This window comes from Venturia canescens, chromosome 8 (assembly GCF_019457755.1).
Source record: "Venturia canescens isolate UGA chromosome 8, ASM1945775v1, whole genome shotgun sequence".
NCBI classification, from domain to species: Eukaryota; Metazoa; Arthropoda; class Insecta; order Hymenoptera; family Ichneumonidae; genus Venturia; species Venturia canescens.
Window position 1 is genome coordinate 2,819,204 of NC_057428.1, and position 15,419 is coordinate 2,834,622.

Sequence of the window (15,419 nt, forward strand, 5' to 3'; positions counted from 1 at the left end):
TGAAGATTGTCGCAATGGTCCAAGCGTAGAGGTTCCTAAAGTGTCAGAACTTGTTACGGACCAGCAAATCTGAGATAAAGGTATCAAAATTTGATCCTCAATCAGAATATAAACCACAAGCCCTATAAACTCGTTCAGTTTAATAGTATAGATGAAGATGAAATTGCAATAAAAATTTTTTTTTATTACAGTGGAAGCGGTGTTTCCTGATAAAACTCTTTTGATTCAAATGGACACGGTGTGATTTTTCCATGACCTCAGTTTGGTTGGTCAATACGGTTTTACAGTCTCAAGCGTTCCATGAAAATATATGGCTCAAAGTCTTGATTGTCCAGATTTCGTGATCTCAAGTGATTGATATGGAGGTATTCCTTGAGCCAAGGGCTTCAAATGAGTGGATACTGGGAATGAGATTCTTGGGTCAGACTCGTTGGGAATATGTTAGAACTTTTCAGTTCTGGAAGGTGCGATACTACAGAGAATGAAATTTCGATTCAGGTATATTTATATGCATTTTTTTGTAGTTTTCTATCAAATTGAATGAGAAACGAAGTCATCATTATGTGATTAATTGTATTCTATTTCAATTAATAAAAAAAATATTTCTGGATTTTCGCTGTGAGAATTCCGTCCAAATTGCTTGGTCATTTTTCGTGTTGCTCTTGCCAAGACAAAACCATTGATTCAAGTGTTTCTCAAGGTAAGTCAGTATCCAAGTTTAACGCTACGAATTAGTCGATGATGGAAATTATTGCAACCATGGTTTGAAACACTTATATATATATATATATATTTACGTTTTTTGCAGTTTTCCTCGTTGTTGCTGATAAGAAGTTACGGACTTGTGGCTTGGTTCATCGTGTTTTTCAGAAACGAGTTTGCTTAATGTATTTTGGTAAAAAATATGGTCCATTTTGAAATTTGCTCTGACTCGTTAATTCAGGAGTCAATGGGGTTGGAGAAGAAATTTATGAGGGCGTTGATGGAATTCTTGATAATTTAGAAAATGGCGCTGAATTTGTAACCGCATAACAGACTATTCGAAAGTATTGATGATTTTTAATCGAACAAAGTAAAATTTAAGTTGGAAATAAAATATGCGCGCGCATGTTTGTTTGGCTGTATAGTACTTAAAACAACTTTAATGTATAATAAAATGATTTTTCAAAAAAACTAATTCTGCGTAAGTTGGATTTTCAATATCGCGTTATCTGGAATTTTTATTAGCCGTAATTTGATATATTTTTCTCTTTCAATGAGGCAGGGAATTTTTTAAAAAATTTCCAAGGTAGGGAAACGAAAAATCTATTTTATTAATTAAAAATTTTTCCGAATACACTGATAGGTAATAATTATAATGCAGGAAATTCTATATTCACTTGTGGACAGACTTATGTCGGTCTTTCTCGTGTTACTACCTTAGACGGACTACAGTTAATCAATTTCGATCCCCATTCTGTAAAAGCAGATGAGTTAGCTATAAGGGAATACAATCGTCTCAGACAGAAGTTTCGTACAGATCTTGTCCTCATAAAGTTTGGAATAAAGGAACGAACAAAAAAATGAATTGATGATAATAGTTGTGTCGTAACATGTCCTGTGGATTTTTTTCAAGTTCACAGTGCACAAAAAGTAGTCAAATCAAACCGTGAAAACAGCATGAGTGCTGTAAAAAAATTGGAGACAAGTACATTTATGTTTTATGTAACCTCGACTGATGAATGAAACCCGACGTGTTACTCGTGTAGTCCAAAAAATAAATGCTCGATGATTTATAAGAAGTTGTTCGATCTATTCTCTGGAAACTTGCTTCAATAATGAGCAATTCATTACTAAAGGTTATAAAAAAAAAACTATTTCAAACGTAATGAATAAAAAAAATGAATCTGTTAAATCTTGGTAATGTATGAAAAACATTTGGTTCAAAGGAACAAAAGGTTGTCAAATAAATGCAAAAGGGACGAGTACATCGGATGACGAATAGACAAAATTTTTAACATAATGGTATGTAAAAAAAATTACGAAACCAACTGTGTTTGAATAAAACAATTAAGAAAAGCTTTCACAAATCATGAAAAAACATTATATCAAAAAAAATAAAAATCTGGAATTATTTTGTAAAGGAAAAAAAAAATCAAATAGAACGTGAAAAATTCATTCTTACGGGAAGTATCCGGAACTTGAGAAAGTTCTAAAACTTGCTTCAAATGAGCAATTCATTACTAAAGGTTATAAAAAAACCATTTCAAACGTAATGAATAAAAAAAATGAATCTGCTAAATCCTGGTAATGTATGAAAAACGTTTGGTGTTCAAATGAACAAAACGTTGTCAAATAAATGCAAGTGACGAGTACATCGGATGGCGAATGAAAAAATTTAAAAACATAATGGTATGTAAAAAAAATTATGAAACCAACTGTAAATAATTTCAACAACACAATTAAGAAAAGCTTTCACAAATCGTGAAAAAAATATTATATTTAGAAGAAATACAAATCCGTAATTATATTGTAAAGGAAAAAAAAATTCAAATAGAACGTGAGAAATTCATTCCTACGGGAAGCATCCGGAACTTGAAAAAGTTCTAGTGAATCAAAAAGTTACCAAAAAATCGCATCAAAGGTAAAAGTCATTTGTTACTCTATGGTGACAGATACTTAGAAGAAAATCGATTCTTCTCAGACTTTCAGGATCCCTTGGTATTCACAATATTCGATGTCGATTTCGTGTCGGTACAAATTATGTTTAAATATGTGCTAAAAGTACTTGTCCGGCCCATCACTTTTCATTCAAATTGCTCATTCAAATAAAAATCAGGGCTCTTTTAGATCTAATGGATCATATGTATGCCTACAGAGGGAATTGAGAAAATTATCTCCAAGAGATTTTAACTTAATTGCATTCAATTTTTTTGTAATATACAAGAGATATTATTGTGTATTGATGAAAAAATACCCTTCGGACGATAAAAATTGTCAAGCTTCCAAATTAACTCTCCAGTTTATATTGAAATGACGGCAATTTTTACTTCACATTTCCTTCTTCAACCGAATTTTATTTGTTATAGCAACTAACCTATTCAATTACTGAAGATATTCAACTGATAATAAATCACATTTTAATAAATTTTCGAGAGGATTCGTCTGTATAATCTCGTTTTTTTTTATTATCACATACACAATTGCACTTTGTTAAAATCAACATAAAAACATGAGTGAATTGTTGCGAAGAAATAGTTGCCGCCGAGCATATATGAGATGATGTTCGAATTCAGGTGGGCGTGTAACGGCAGCGTTAATACTAGTTCCATAAAAATAATACATTAATTAAGGTCTAGTTTGATTCTTATTTGAATGAGCAATTTGAATGAAAAGTGATGGGCCGGACAAGTACTTTTAGCACATATTTAAACATAATTTGTACCGACACGAAATCGACATCGAATATTGTGAATACCAAGGGATCCTGAAAGTCTGAGAAGAATCGATTTTCTTCTAAGTATCTGTCACCATAGAGTAACAAATGACTTTTACCTTTGATGCGATTTTTTGGTAACTTTTTGATTCACTAGAACTTTTTCAAGTTCCGGATGCTTCCCGTAGGAATGAATTTCTCACGTTCTATTTGAATTTTTTTTTCCTTTACAATATAATTACGGATTTGTATTTCTTCTAAATATAATATTTTTTTCACGATTTGTGAAAGCTTTTCTTAATTGTGTTGTTGAAATTATTTACAGTTGGTTTCATAATTTTTTTTACATACCATTATGTTTTTAAATTTTTTCATTCGCCATCCGATGTACTCGTCACTTGCATTTATTTGACAACGTTTTGTTCATTTGAACACCAAACGTTTTTCATACATTACCAGGATTTAGCAGATTCATTTTTTTTATTCATTACATTTGAAATGGTTTTTTTATAACCTTTAGTAATGAATTGCTCATTTGAAGCAAGTTTTAGAACTTTCTCAAGTTCCGGATACTTCCCGTAAGAATGAATTTTTCACGTTCTATTTGATTTTTTTTTTCCTTTACAAAATAATTCCAGATTTTTATTTTTTTTGATATAATGTTTTTTCATGATTTGTGAAAGCTTTTCTTAATTGTTTTATTCAAACACAGTTGGTTTCGTAATTTTTTTTACATACCATTAAAACGAAAAATTGAAAAGTTCCAAAAAATTCAACAAAAATAAAAAACAATCGAAAAAATTCTGTAAAGAAAAATAAAAAAATTTCAAAAAAATTTATAAATATTGAAGACATTGAAAAATGTACTATCCAAGATACATGTAGTATAAAAATGTATGATATCAATTGGAGGCCAAGTTTTTATTGATAATTTGGAATATTTATCCAACAAATTGGAAACTTTAATGAAATTCATGATAATTATTTTCACGAAAAAAGTTAATGAAAAAAAAGTCATAACGGAAGTTACGTGCAGTACTAAAATGTATTATATCAATTCGAGGTCAAGTATTTATCAGTTATTCGAAATATAATCTCCGGCGACAAATGAGCGTTGAGAATCCTTGTCGGGCTCACAACGTTTTATCAAAATTACTAAAAAATTAATGGAAATAAAATCATTAAAAATTCACATGAAAGTCATTCGTTACTTCAACAAGGTACACACTTTAAAGAATCGATTCCCCTCCGACTTTCAGGATCCCCTGGTATTATTCACAACATTCAACTTCGATTGGATCGGTACAAATTATGTTCAAATACGTCTTAAACGTACTTGTCCGGCCCATCACTTTTTATTCAAATTGCTCATTCGAAAACAAATCAGGGTTTTTCTATAATGACAAATATAATAAAATGGATAGAAATAAAAATAATATCTCCAAGTAATTTGAACTTGATTGTTCGCAAGTCCGTATAGCAATATCCACTTCTCATTTTCTTCAGTGAACATATGCCATTCGGTAAGAACCAATGAAAATGAGAAATAATCAGGCACATTACTAGGAAATTTTTGAACCTACTCAGCCATGCAATGTTTTTTTTTCTATAGTCACGTACACATTGTGATAAATATCACTAGTCGAGTACGGCACGTGGATTCCTGGAATTTGTAGAAAAATGATTTTGTTGTGAATTATGACTCCATATAATATAAATAGATTAATCAACTTCATCTTTCATTTTCGTTTCATTTTGACAAGAGCGATTCGAAGGAAAATTATTTTCTCGGGAATTACTGATCCTTAATATTAACACATGCATTAACTTCGTTTTTGATTTGTTTTCGAATGAGCAATTTGAATAAAAAGTGATGGGCCGGACAAGTACGTTTAAGACGTATTTGAACATAATTTGTACCGATCCAATCGAAGTTGAATGTTGTGAATAATACCAGGGGATCCTGAAAGTCGGGGGGGAATCGATTCTTTAAAGTGTGTACCTTGTTGAAGTAACGAATGACTTTCATGTGAATTTTTAATGATTTTATTTCCATTAATTTTTTAGTAATTTTGATAAAACGTTGTGAGCCCGACAAGGATTCTCAACGCTCATTTGTCGCCGGAGATTATATTTCGAATAACTGATAAATACTTGACCTCGAATTGATATAATACATTTTAGTACTGCACGTAACTTCCGTTATGACTTTTTTTTCATTAACTTTTTTCGTGAAAATAATTATCATGAATTTCATTAAAGTTTCCAATTTGTTGGATAAATATTCCAAATTATCAATAAAAACTTGGCCTCCAATTGATATCATACATTTTTACCCTAGGGAAAAAAAGGTTGGGACAAGTACATTGATGGTCTCTTGTTTCTGGATGACATAGAAAAAAGATTCAGCACCAGGAAAAAAATTCTATAGAAATAATAAACGAAAAATTGAAAAGTTCAAAAAAATTCAACAAAAATATAAACAATGGGAAAAAATTCTGTAAAGAAAAATAAAAAATTTTCAAAAAAAATCATAAATATTGAACAAATTGAAAAATGTACTATCCACGTTACATGCAGTATCAAGAGACTCGGTAGAGTCTCGGGACAAGTACATTGACAGCCCTGTCGTCTGCTGGCCCGAGGCTCTCGCCGAGACTTAGTTTCTCTGAATAAAACCATTCGCGGTGGTGGGGGTAAAATTGGCATGTGATTTTCTTTAATTGCGAAGCTCATGAGTTATGTACGCCTTTGAAAATTGAACTTTTAGCTAATTAAGAAGTTCTCTGTCGAATGAGCCCAAAATCAGCGTGCTCGGTGGCGTATTTGCTGAGAAAAAACTTTGCACGGGCTCAAGATTATGCAAAAGTTACTAACACATCACAGATTTGACGTATACGTATACGCCTTCGACGTAGGTTAGTGGTAGTAGAGTTGTGTCTCAACGCATTCTGATTGGCTCTCCGTTCTCGGCTCAATCCAGCTCACCGACCACGTTCAAACTCTATAAGGCCCGCTACACACAGTCAATATAATGGTGCACAATAATACTGCACAATAAGTTTGTATGGTGTGTAGCGGGCCATAAATTTAAGATCGCTCATACTTCTATTCAATGATTGCGATTGCGCAATATTTCAATTCAATACTATATCTACACTGCACGTTCAATAATATTGTGCAATCACCTATATTGCGCAATATTAAAATGACTGTGTGTAGCGGGCCTAACGTTTAGCACTCTAGCTGACCGACCACGTTCAGACTCTACGAAAGTTTATATTTATATATATTTATATAACAAACGTTATTTCGGACATAACGAAGTGCGGTACGTAATTAATAAACCAACGCAGATTCGACATAACGAAATTTAACGAAACTCGGTATAAATTTAAAAAATAGTTCGTCGTCTAGTGAAGTGCATATAAGATTTATTATTTTATTATTTTATTTTAAATGATAGTGTGGTGTCATAATATTACGAAAACTGGACGTCCTAGTAACTTCGACGTGAAAAGTGTCGAGGTGTGATCGAAATTCTTCGAGTTTATTATTATTCTTCGAAAATAAAACCGAAACATAACCTACTTTCGAGTCTAATTATCGTTTCAAAGTGTCCTTTCGTTATTTTTGAGCTCGCAGTTCTAGATGACTTTCCCTTCCACTTATTCCTCTTTTTCTTTCAATTTTTAATTTCATGACGCGTCATCAAGGGACTCTGTCAAGTTGTCTCATTGCTATTTGAATGAAGAGTGAAAAGATCAATGGTACTTTGGCTAGAGTTCCATCAACTCATCAGGTAAAATTATTTTTGAGATATTTAATCCACCGTAATTTAAAACAATTTTTTTATTATCGTTTTATTTATTGAATTATGATTTTCATCTAAATCATCTGAATACGATTCCAATAATCTTAATTCTATAGAATAAAAAACCTGAAAATTCAAAAGAGAGCTAGTGATTTTTCATAATTAATTTTCAAAATTCAGTCACTTTATCAATCCAATTGCATAATGAAAAGTTGGGAAAGAACATTTACATATGATCAGTTTTTTCCATTTCCAGTTGAAACTGAGTCCTACGCAGTTTCAAAACTGTGAGCTGCGATGGACATATTTTAATGAACTTATCACACAACTGTAAAATTGACAAATTTTTCTAATCTAATTTGGAAATGTTCTTAATCTATTAAATGACCTATTCGGTACAATACACTATAACGATTTTGTCTTATGTAACGATTTTAACTTATAAAGATTATCATTTATTCGTTGTAATGACTACAAAATACTCTGTAGAAACCTCAAGTCACAAACTGTTGAAGATCATTGAAGATTAACATGTTATTAATAAATAAAGCGGGCAGTATAGTTGGGAATAAGGATTGCGGTGATCTCCAAGAATTGAGAGCTTTGATAAAAAGTTTTGATGTTCTTGTAATTTCTATCTATATGGATTGATCAAAATAATCAATATAAATGGAGGAATATTTGCTAATTATACTTTTAGTCTGCACTCCTAAAAGTTGTTCGTTGAGAAATTTTTGACTACGAAATCCATTTTTCTTTCATGTGTATATACTTTCAGTCTGCACTCCTAAAAGTTGTTCGTTGAGTAAATATGAGTGAATAATTTTTAATGAATCTTTGTTTCTTGTGCAAATATTGATTTAAATTTCTTATTTAGGGAGCTATGAAATCTTTCAGTCATATCGGAAACTTCAACAGTACAACGGAGGAAATCAACCGACTAATATAATCAACAAATCAGGATGTTCGATAACTGATGAATGGCAGTGCTAGGAGTTTCTTCAAACATTAAAGAAAAGAATATAAAGGAGAATCAGAACACTGAAAAAGCCAAAACAGAATTTGAGACTCGGTCCTTGGGACGTAATATGTCGTCTTCAGATCTGATCACCATAAAGGCATGAGTATAAACAATAAGTGATTTGTGCATTCATGGTGACAACATCCCTGTCCCTCTTTTTCAGGATTATATCTCTGTAACATCGAAAGTGCACATGTAAAGAAAATACTTGACATTTCCAGAAAAAAAGTTGCACATTAGTCTTTGATAAAAGTAGAGTATATATAACTTTGCTTTTTATTGTAAATCTAATTCTGTTGCAAAAAAGTGTGTAGCAAAATTATTAGAGATTGCAAGTCTGGAAACAAATATTTTGCTCACAATTATTCTTTGGTTGAAATTATATTTGAAGGGTTTCAAAGGTAAAAACATTCATTCTCGAAAATTTTCTGACTTTTTACTTTTCATAGACAACACGGTGTGTTACAACTATTTTAAAGATAATTCATTAATTCGTTCATAGATAATTTATTAATAATTAATACTCAAGTATTATCTGTATTTTCAAAATATTTGAACCACATTCTCGTGTTGATCCACAGGTCAGGGCTGTAGTCACGAAAACTTATAACAAATCCTCTGCTCCAGCATCTTATTCAATCATCGTCGGGCCTAAAAAGAAGAACAATTTATGGAAGGCCCAAACAGGAACAATTCGTCGGGCCCAAAAAGAAAAACAATTCATGGAAGGCGAAAACGAGGATAAAATTTGTGATGAGGGCCAAAAAATGATGTGGATACTAACAGGATGATTAATGTACTTTTTCCTCATATAACTTTTGATGCATTCAATTTTTTTTCTCGTTGGTTATTAGATTCGACATTAAAATTCACTGTTGAATTCCATGCTTATCTTTAGTTCTTGATTATTCCAAAATTATCAAACATTTCAATTTTCAGTACAAATCTTTATGGTTAATGTGGGAACTTTGATTTTTATCTTTCAAACGTTCGTATATTTGAAATTTTCTTTTTTATTCTTCTTGTTTTATTTACTAGTCATTTATTTTCAAACGGAAAGTATTTAGGATTTCTTCATGACGCGACTTTCTATCTTCATTATTATTTTCAGATCGTGTCGCGTTGTGATTCATCTACCCCAAATAGAAGTTCGTGTATTCGGCATTAAGAAGTACCGTCTTGGCCTCGAGGTATGTAGAAATAAGTTCATTATGAAATATCGTAATAATAATTTCGGTTACTTCTATTGATTTCAATTCAGTAATGTTTTTTACAAATTTTCATCATTAAAAATATTTTCTTCACGTAAAAATTCAGATTTTTTATGCTAGAACTCTTTCAGAGAGTTGGTAATGAAAGGGTTTTCATTTTAATTCGGAAATTTAAAAAAATTTCAATGAAATTAATTTTTACTGGATTTCATTTTTTTCAGTCTTTCCGAGCGGCTCTCACGATGATTTATTTGCAAAATCTGTTATTGTCTCGCATTATTCACCAATTTTCGTGCCTCGTGGGAAGTATTTCAGTCGGAACACACTGAATAAAAAAATCAGTTAGCATGGTTGGATGGAAAACGAAGAGGAAAATCAGTGTCAAATTTAAAAAAAAACTTATCGTCAGTAATAGAAAAATCATGGAAAATTCAACAGTTACAGTGATCAAAAAAAAAAGTTTTAACAATCGCAGAAGTGAAACCAGAGATTAATGTTAGGAAAAATCAAACAGCATGGGTATTACCCAGAATAACCGCTCAAAAACACCAGTTCTTTAAAACTTGTTTTGCAATCGCTTGGTATTTTTGTTTTAAATTTCTTAATATTCAATTTATTTTACTTTATATAAATGTCGCGCAATATTAATGAGCAAAAGAGGAAGCATGAAAGCTTGATTCTAATCTAGTCCATCCTTAATTGAGTTGAAAAAGAAAATAAATCTTTAGTCTATCGTGGAATAGGGTATTCAGGGAAGAGCTGTTTATGCTCGCAAATTCTTAAAAGATTGATAATAATAAAAATGCACAAGATCCAAGAAAAATGGAGAGTCTCATGGAATCATTTTATTGTTACAAATCTTGATAGAGTTACCATTTATAAATGATCGTGCTTGGCGCACACATTTCTGGCGAAAGACAAAAACAAATTAAAGAACGGTTTTAATATTAGTATTTTGTAACCGATTAGTGTATACGATTGTGATATTTTTTTTCTCCGACACTTTTCACTTTACAAAATTACAATTGCTCATGGAAATGACTGTATTGATAATGTTAATAAAAAAAATCTTTATGGGCAAGAGTCGAGATTTGTCTGTACGTTATTAACTTCCACATAGTAGGGATGAATCTTTGAAAGTGTCAATTCCCGAAATTGAAAATTAAAGAATTACACTCGATATTATTGAGCGAGTAGCAAAAAAATTTGTCTGTATTCTTCCAACAGTCCAAGGAATTTCCGGGACTCCCCTAATCTAGGGAGACTTCTAACTCGTAACAAAGTTATCCGTCCATGAGATATCAAAAAAATCTTTACACTAAGAATGTGAAATCGTTTTTCAATCACCATTTCTGTGAAAAATCTTCTTTGTTGCTATACGCTGAGGAACATTACTTTATATTAAACAAATAGAGAATAAGAATAAAAGTGGTTCATTCATTATATTCATTTATGCTATTAATTTTATTTATTTGACATATTGTTGTCTATAAATTTTTTTTATTTTTTTGTCTTCAAAATTAAATTTCCAATGTTGCGGTTTTACTGTCGGACCCATCCACCTTGAGCACCGGGGCCACCTTGACCGCCTGGACCACCTTCACCCCCCAGGCCACCACGACCGCCTCGGGGACCTTGGTTTTGATGGTGCCAATTCCGACGTCTGGGCCGCAAGGCTTCATAAGCAAGCTGGTCCGCAGCAAGGTTCTGCAGTTTGTTCAAAAATTTCATTTTCATAGCTTGTTTAACCCGCCACCCTGCTCTTGTACCACGTCCTGAAATAACAAGATAAATGGAAAACAAATATAAAAAATATATTGTAAGCCCTATTTTGATTTCAGTATAAAAAGAAAGGTTATTATATTACTTACGATTTGGTGGATGTCCAGGGAAGCCTTGCGGTCCAAGTGGTAATTCTGCGGCAGGTCTTTCCTCAGCAGGTTGTTGCTCTGGTCCATGTGGAAGTTCACCCGGTGCTCCACCGGGTGCTTCAACTGGTTGCCCTTGCAACATTCTTGGTGGTGCTGCCAGTCCAGGTGGTTGTAGATTGCCACCAGCGAATTGTGGCTCACCAATGTCGTTGAGATCTTGCATAATCTATAAAAAAAACCAGACATTTATTTTTATTTTTGATTAACGGTCTTTTTTGTGAGAAACGTTTAAGGATTTCTTTTGAAACGAAAAGTTTGAAATATTTGAAACGCTGACAATACGCCGAATTATTACATGGGATTCGTTCGAAAACCTCAAACTTCCAACCATATATAGTTTAAAAATATCATCATCAATAATTTGCCGTCGATCACTTGCGTGAAAGGGTTTTACATAACATGCTGGGTCATATAAGATAAAAGTTGACAATAAATTAAAATGAAAAAGGTTGGCTTATAATTAAATTGCAGAAATACTTACTACCATTCCCGACGGCTGCCGTGATGAAAATGTTTTGAGCGCCAAATGCCAATAGCCAGTGTTTTAAAATACACTGCGTTCCGCATTATTAATACCTATACCACCATTAGATGGCAGCTGTATAGTCGGGGTAAAATACCTCAGAATTATTTTTTGCATTTGCATGAGGAATAAAACTATTAGTTTTTAAATTTTGTGATTTACTTTTTATACTTTTCGTAAAATATATGAACCCGATTTCTACTTCCATTGTGGTTAATTAAGTTAAAATGCAGCAGTATATAGTGAGAGTCTAGCCCATGATTTCTAATATAGGGGGGCTTAAGGTTCGCTACAATCCCAATATTCACCACAGATGGCGATCAATTTTCGGAATTATTTTTTTCATCATTACAGGGCAGCAAATGAAAATAACTATTTTCTTTTGCTTCGTTTATAAATTATTATCGAAAAGAGAAATCTATCTTTATATCTATATCTATATATCTCTATCTCTATCTCTATCTCTCTATCTCTCTATCTCTCTGTCTCTCTACCTCTATCTCTATCGCTATCTCTATCGCTATCTCTATCGCTATCTCTATCGCTATGTCTATCTCTATCTCTATCTCTATCTCTATCTTTATCTCTATCTCTATCTCTATCTCTCTATCTCTCTATCTCTCTATCTCTCTACCTCTATCTCTATCTTTATCGTTATCTCTATCTCTATCGCTATCTCTATCTCTATCTCTATCGCCATTGCTATCTCTATCTTTATCGCTATCTCTATCGCTATCTCTATCTCTATCTCTATCTCTCTATCTCTCTATCTCTCTACCTCTATCTCTATCTTTATCGCTATCTCTATCTCTATCTTTATCGCTATCTCTATCTCTATCTCTATCGCTATCGCTATCTCTATCTCTATCTCTATCGCTATCTCTATCTCTATCGCTATCTCTATCTCTATCGCTATCTCTATCTCTATCTCTATCGCTATCTCTATCGCTATCTCTATCTCTATCTCTATCTCTATCTCTATCTCTATCTCTATCTCTATCTCTATCTCTATCTCTATCACTATCTCTATCTCTATCACTATCTCTATCTCTATCGCTATCTCTATCGCTATCTCTATCTCTATCTCTATCTCTATCTCTATCGCTATCTCTATCGCTATCTCTATCTCTATCTCTATCTCTATCGCTATATCTATCGCTATCGCTATCTCTATCGCTATCTCTATCGCTATCTCTATCTCTATCGCTATCGCTATCTCTATCTTTATCGCTATCTCTATCTCTATCTCTATCGCTATCTCTATCTCTATCTCTATATCTATCGCTATCTCTATCGCTATCTCTATCTCTATCTCTATCGCTATCTCTATCTCTATCGCTATCTCTATCTCTATCGCTATCTCTATCTCTATCTCTCTATCTCTCTATCTCTCTACCTCTATCTCTATCTTTATCACTATCTCTATCTCTATCTCTATCTTTATCGCCATCTCTATCTCTATCGCTATCTCTATCTCTATCTTTATCGCTATCTCTATCTTTATCGCTATCTCTATCTCTAACGCTATCTCTATCTCTATCTCTATCGCTATCTCTATCTCTATGTCTATCTCTATAGCTATCTCTATCTCTATCGCTATCTCTATCTCTATCTCTATCTCTATCTCTATCTCTATCTCTATCTCTATCTCTCTCTCTAACTTTTTATTTTTGAATTCGAAATTCAGTAACACTTCTGTCAGTAGAATATATTTTCAACCAGTTTGCGATTTTCAGTATTTCATTATAATTGCTACATTTTTTCTATTATAATTTAGTTCTTAATATTTCTTAGATAAAATACCTTCCATTCTGAAGAAAATACAAATCATAAGAATTCCTACGACTACACACTCCATCTTCTCCAATCTTTTGAATTTTATTCACAATAACGGATCCGCATTTGATCGATATTTTAAACGGCCGAAAATTTCTTACCACATTGACAATAGCCATTTCTTAATATCTTATTTTTATGTATTTGATATAATTGTGGGGATATAGATAAAAAAAATATATGAATTCCATTGTCAGTTATCAGCTTTTCGAGGGTTCTAGTTCGCGCCACCAGACGACGACTGATTTATCTGTCGTTTCGAATCATGAACAGTTCATGAATAAAGGTTTTGTCACGTGACAATGTGTTTGTTTATCACAACTTGTGTGAACATTTTATGCGTATTGGAAGTTAAAATATCGAGCCTTGATTAATTTTCCATGGAAACTTAATATTATATATATATATATTTCTACGCACTAGTGATAAGTGATTTCTACGTAATAGTGCCGAGTGATTGTTCTTCAATTATAGCCGTGAAATTCTGTGTTTCTTTATATCGCAGGGAAAAATTCGTATGCTCGTACCGTGCTGTCTTGTTTCAAATTGTTCATCACGATATTGAGCACGGTATGTGGATATACTATTGTAAGTATATTGAATTTAGCATTGTGTTGTATATCATTATTAATGGTAAAAAATAAGTGAGCTGAAAAAAATTCACCTCTATTTTCTTATTTGATTACAATATTTTATTGCCATGTGAGGGTAGCAAATATTTTATATCATTAATGGCAAAAAATAAGTCAGCTGAAAAAACTACAAGGTATAGAAAACGAGGGTAAAAAAACATTGACACTCTAGATTCTGAGTTTTTACACTACATATGAAAATTACTTCGGCACTATATGTACTTTTATTGTGCAAATCAGAATACATTTAAAAAAAGAATAATATGGCCTTGCTCCTAAAGAGAAAAAAATGGCTTTGTTGACATTAAGCAATTGTTGGCAAATAATTCATATCCGTATACAAAGTTCTTTATCATTACGTTTGAATTGGTAAGATGATGGATGATAGAGAATGCGAATAAATTGAAAAATAAGTCTCAAATCGAATTTCAGTACCACATACTCTTTTACAGTATTTAATTGTGCTTATTAGTTTTTTCATTATTTACAATATCAAACTATAACTTATTTGTAGGTCTCTTTAATCTATCGCTGAATGGATTGTAAGGAAAAAAAAGAAAAAGTGAAAGCGATTAAGGATTTAGTTTTTCCATTATGTACAATAATAAACTATAACTTATTTGTAGGTCTCTTTATTCTATCGCCGACTGGATTGTAAGGAAAAAAAAGGAAAAGTGAAAGCGATTAAGGAATAGCTGATTCTCCGATCACTTTGTTCAACCAATCCTTACAAGAATTAGAGGTAATTAAAATTTTCAGTGTTTCCTTTTGTATTATTTGATTTTTAAAATCAATCTGCTCATTGAGATTTTTATTGGGCTTCGTGCATGAAACCCCTAAATGTTTATTTGTTGTTAACACGTTGAAAACGTTGTCAGGACTTAGAGACTGAGGTTAAAAGTTCCTTTTGGCAGGTGATTGTTTAAAGGATTGACAACTGCTGACAATAAATGGGAAGTGTAGAAAAATCTCCTTCATCTCAACTGCTTACTAATGGGGCGAAAATAGAAAATGGAAAGTTATTGGGAAGCAAAGG

At 32.2% G+C, this 15,419-nt stretch overlaps 1 protein-coding gene and 1 long non-coding RNA gene across 2 annotated transcripts; one reads left to right on the plus strand and one right to left on the minus strand.

Annotated features, from left to right (window-relative positions):
* The first annotated feature begins 8,889 nt into the window (after positions 1 to 8,889).
* On the plus strand, positions 8,890 to 9,986 carry LOC122415302 (uncharacterized). Its single transcript, XR_006261894.1, has 3 exons — positions 8,890 to 9,046; positions 9,362 to 9,440; positions 9,683 to 9,986. It is a non-coding gene; the product is annotated as an uncharacterized lncRNA (long non-coding RNA).
* A 994-nt stretch (positions 9,987 to 10,980) lies between these two features.
* Positions 10,981 to 12,071, minus strand: LOC122415297 (collagen alpha-1(XXVI) chain-like). Its single transcript, XM_043427285.1, has 3 exons — positions 11,874 to 12,071; positions 11,333 to 11,558; positions 10,981 to 11,236 (listed from the first exon to the last, which is right to left on the minus strand). Exons 1-3 carry the CDS (start codon positions 11,877 to 11,879, stop codon positions 11,004 to 11,006), a joined length of 465 nt encoding a protein of 154 aa, XP_043283220.1. The 5' UTR covers positions 11,880 to 12,071; the 3' UTR covers positions 10,981 to 11,003.
* Positions 12,072 to 15,419: the final 3,348 nt, after the last annotated feature.

Excerpts from the sequence above, each read along its gene's own strand:
- LOC122415297 (XM_043427285.1), bottom strand. Across the intron at positions 11,237-11,332 it reads CCCTGGACATCCACCAAATC|GACGTGGTACAAGAGCAGGG; the intron begins GTAAGTAATATA and ends TTGTTATTTCAG.